Source organism: Cariama cristata, unplaced genomic scaffold (assembly GCF_000690535.1).
Source record: "Cariama cristata isolate BGI_N322 unplaced genomic scaffold, ASM69053v1 scaffold1880, whole genome shotgun sequence".
NCBI lineage: Eukaryota > Metazoa > Chordata > Aves > Cariamiformes > Cariamidae > Cariama > Cariama cristata.
This window is the reverse complement of record NW_009596161.1, coordinates 5677-10155: the sequence shown is the minus strand read 5'-3', so window position 1 is coordinate 10155 and position 4479 is coordinate 5677. Positions and strand designations below refer to the sequence as shown.

Below are 4479 nucleotides of genomic sequence, written 5' to 3'. Positions count from 1 at the left end.
AATGCCTACCTGCTGATGTTTTCACTGGTAAAACTATATATGCATAGAATGCTCTGCAACTGCATATATACAAAAGTGCAGCTTTTATGGCTGGGCTTACTTCTCATCTCCTGTTTCATCTTGATGTGCCTGCTGCAGCCCACATGCTCAGAGAGCACATCTACGCCCCGCTGACAGACCTGTCTTTAGCACCAGCCACAGCGAGCGCAATAACTTAATAACCAAAAGGCCAGGATGGGGAGGCACAGGGAAATGTCCAGTTCTCATAGGAAGTCTGAACCCTTTCTTGACAAGGACACACTTCTTAGGAAACTACCCTAAACACAGGACCAAACCTATTTTCCATTGATATCACCATCACTATCTCCTCCGGGAGTTGTATTTTAGAAGAAAAGCATTAATCAGTCATGCAAGAAACATAAAGAAACAATATGGAACCCAAATGCTAGGAAAGATGTTGAAGGGTAGATGAGACCTGTGAAATATTCCCACACTCCTCTGTTCATTTCTAATTCCATTCTCAAGACCCAAGCTTTCTGCATACAGTGCTCTTGAACATTGCTTTGGATTTGTGAATTCCAATTCCAGAACTGGACACCCAAAAGTTAAACACTGTGGTGTACCACGTACCATTCTGGTTTACCTATAGAATCTTTTCTTAGCAATGCTCATGTCAGGGCACAAATTCCACATGTTGTGTGGCTTGAACTGATTGTGCCCAGGCTGCCTGTAAAGAGCAAAACACGAGCCCTTGCTTTCTACTTGAGCTTCCCACCCTGGTAAGCCCATGGTCTTACAAGGGACTGTAAACCAAAGTTTACTGTGGGCAGTTAGGGATCTCGGAAAGGGGTATAGGCTTGAGCTCCAAGTTCATGTAGCAGTACTCCCTGTACTTTTCATTTTCCAGCTGCAGATTGAAAATGAGGTAATACCTGTCTTGCAAATATGCTAGGTAGTTCAGTTGTCTGTAGAGCACTTTGCAATCCATGTAATGTGCTCCATGAATACCATTACTCTTCTTCACACGGACATGCTGAAGATAAATTAAGATTATCGTGACTTGTATAGTATGATATTGGAAGGATGGTACATAAAAACCCAGCAGATTGTGACACTGGACTTCCATTCACTCCCAACAGCTTGTCTAACATTTTACTACATGCAGGAAGATCTGAAATGCTAAGTTAAATTGTCTTTTATGCATGTTGGCACTGCTCCATTATTTTAGAATCACAGAAGCATTCAGGCTGGAAAAGACCCTTAAGATCATCGACTCCAACTGTTAACCTCACACTGCCAAGTCCACCACTAAACCATGTCCCTAAGCACCACGTCTACACGTCCTTTAAATACTTCCAGGGATGGTGACTCCACCACGTCCCTGGGCAGCCTGTGCCAGTGCCTGACAACCCTTTTGGTGAAGAAATTTTTCCTAATATCCAATCTAAACCTCCCCTGGCACAACTTGAGGCCATTTCCTCTCATCCTATCGCTTGTCACTTGGGAGAAGAGGCCGACCCCCACCTGGCTACCCCCTCCTTTCAGGTCGTTGTAGACAGCAATCAGGTCTCTCCTCAGCCTCCTCTTCTCCAGACCAAACACCCCCAGCTCCCTCAGCCGCTCCTCATCAGACTTGTGCTCCAGACCCTTCACCACCTTCGTTGCCCTTCTCTGGACTCGCTCCAACACCCCGATGTCCTTCCTGTAGTGAGGGGCCCAGAACTGAACACAGCACTCGAGGTGCGGCCTCACCAGTGCCGAGTACAGGGGGACGACCCCCGCCCTGGTCCTGCTGGCCACACTATGTCTGACACAAGCCAGGATGCCGTTGGCCTTCTTGGCCACCTGGGCCATCAAATTCCATGATGGAATTGCTGTAAGAAATTAAGATGACTCTTTCAGTTATGCTGGTTTTTTCCCTCTGTTCAAACTGAAAATAAAATGTTTTACTGGAAAAAAAACAAAACAGAAAACGCAAGCTCTTCAAGAAATGCCTGAAATTAGTAACAGTCATGACATGAAGAAAATGCCAGTCTCTTAGTATTATACATATCACATATGTATAGTTCGTATACCAGAACTTACTAAGATCTACTCTAGATCTTATACTTTAAAATATGGTTGTTATACCGACTCTAATTAAACAAATTGTATGCCTCTGGTGGAAATACTAATTAATTAATTCACATTATCATTATAGGGGGAACTAGTAGCAACTTGCAGATCAGTTTGGCTGTTGCTACCACACCCATCCTTCTCATTTTTTGACATTTCACCAACATCGCAAGCATATGGACTGAAATTTTCTTTTGGAAGTCTCTCATTCTGGTTTTGACTAGTTGGTTAAAAAGCTATTCAGCAACCTTTGACCGTAAAGACAGAGTAAAATAGCCAGGTCTTTTAAAATAAAACCCGGTTACAACAGACACATAGCAATCCAAAACTGAAACTAACTATATGGTATTCCTCCTTTTGCTTACCCAGTTTCATTCATTTTTTCCGTCACCTCAACCATCCACTCTATCCAGGCAAAATCTGCCATTCTGTGCAATCAAAAGCGAAGAAGTGCTGGTTGCAGTGGCACGTACAATACTGCTGTGAAACGTTCCCTAAAAAAGCACTGCGCAACATGGTGAAGATCTAACCCAAATGGAAGGGTGAGAAGGATATCAATGTAAAATATCCGTTGACAAAAAGAATGCCTTCATTTGAAGAATGCAGTTTTCGGGCTGGAAATAATAAAAGCACTGTATATACCCAGTGGTATTGCCCACAGTCGCAATTCCTGTGGCTGTCCCGAGCCTATAGGAATGACAAGAGGGACAAAGCGCAACACCTTGTATATTGAAAGCGTACTTTGATGTGTTCCCTTCCAGAGGACGTTCAATGGTGTGCGCTGGATCCAGCACCCTGAAGAGTGCAAAGAGATCCCGCCCAGCCAGCCCTCACCTCCCCTCCCCAGCCCCTGCATTCTCTGCACATTACCTATAACCACCAGCAGTCAGCTAAGAGGGAACCTGAATCATGTTAAACTCCTCCAGAAAGGTACAAAGCATTCAACGTGCAGAAGAACTCCCAGACCACGCCCCACCACAAGCGAACAAAGTGGATGTATAAGGTTTTCTTTAGTTAGTCCTGGTAAAAGAAGGGGATTCCTGTTTTCAAAATGGTTCTTCAGATTAGGTTGCTCAGGAAACTGGGCCAGCATCTGGACCAACACTTGTGACCTCCCGTCGCTTACTTCTATTTACTCTCAAATCAGTGATTTATATTGTTAAAGAGCTATGGGCTAGTGTGTCCTTACACAAGGTGAGTGCATCTGTGGGATGCACAATGTCACTATGGGAAGCATCTCTGATGCAAAGAAATGTCCGTGTGGAGGAGGTATAAAGACAGCATGGGACAGCACAGGTAGCAGCACTGTGAGTGAAAAACAGTCCTCGCAAATGCTGACCCTGTAAAATGCTTAAATGTTTTGTGTGATTCGTTATTTCTAAATATGCCACCATTTATGAATATTAAAAACTCAAACGGAAATTCTGAAAACTTGTTCTTTAAATTGGTGCTACGTGATGTCCATTCAGAGCTATGTGTGAAATGACCCCTTTGTTTGAGAGGTCAGGCAGAAGATGGAGGTGAGTCATTCAGACTCGCCAACTCTTCAGGCTGTATCAGACAGTTTGCCACCTGTCCCCCACAATCTGCCACAGCATGCAGCCGCCTGTTCCACTCAGCTTTCAACCAAGTTTAGCAGCAATACATTCATTCAAAGGCCAGCTGGGGCACCTATGACAGCACTGCACGATGCCTTACAAGGTCTCCGTCCAGGAAGAACAGATACAAACAGTTAAGTTTTTCACTCACCGAGATAAAACCCAGGAATAAAATGTCACCTGCCTCCCCTTGGACTAGTATTATGAACAGCTTGTCTTTTAAGGGAACATTTCCAAAGCAGACTTAAAAACTTTAGAGGTCATTGGTTATAAACAGCAGATAAATTCTTACATTATGAAGATACGAGAAGAGTGATTGTCTCCTAAGGTTATATATTTTACCTCCTTATCCTGCCAAATTTGTAATTGCTGTATGGTTCAGGATGAGGAGAGATGAGCAACGGAAAGAACTAATTTTATTCATGATCAACTCTTTGGTTTTGTGCAATTTCTCCAGTTAAGTCAGTTAAGTCAACTGGCACCAGTTAAGTAAAACATCTATTTCTAAGTCAAGGCTGTCCTTATTTCACAAAAGACCTTTGTTATTAATTACTTTAAAGACCTTAAATATTAATTATCCTTAGGCCAGCATATCATTTCTAGGCAAGATTCAATAATCCTTACACTTGAAAGAAGGAACATGGTGGTGGGAATGAATCTATCCATCCATTTGTTCTCACACAAATCAGAATTTTCAGAGTCTTTATTTCTGAGTTTTTCTCTCATTTTTATGAGTTCTGTTGGGTCAGCAGTGGTCCAACGCTCT

General features: G+C 43.1%; 1 protein-coding gene across 1 annotated transcript in view; it reads right to left on the bottom strand.

Annotated features, from left to right (window-relative positions):
* LOC104165159 (potassium voltage-gated channel subfamily KQT member 1-like) overlaps positions 1–1033 on the bottom strand; it is a gene marked incomplete at both ends in the record, with an annotated part of 65885 nt that extends 64852 nt beyond the window's left edge. The window contains one exon of the mRNA XM_009704725.1: positions 822–1033. Within this exon, the coding sequence (XP_009703027.1) occupies positions 822–1033 (212 nt within the window). The remainder of the gene's footprint in view (positions 1–821) is intronic.
* Between the last annotated feature and the right edge of the window lie 3446 nt (positions 1034–4479).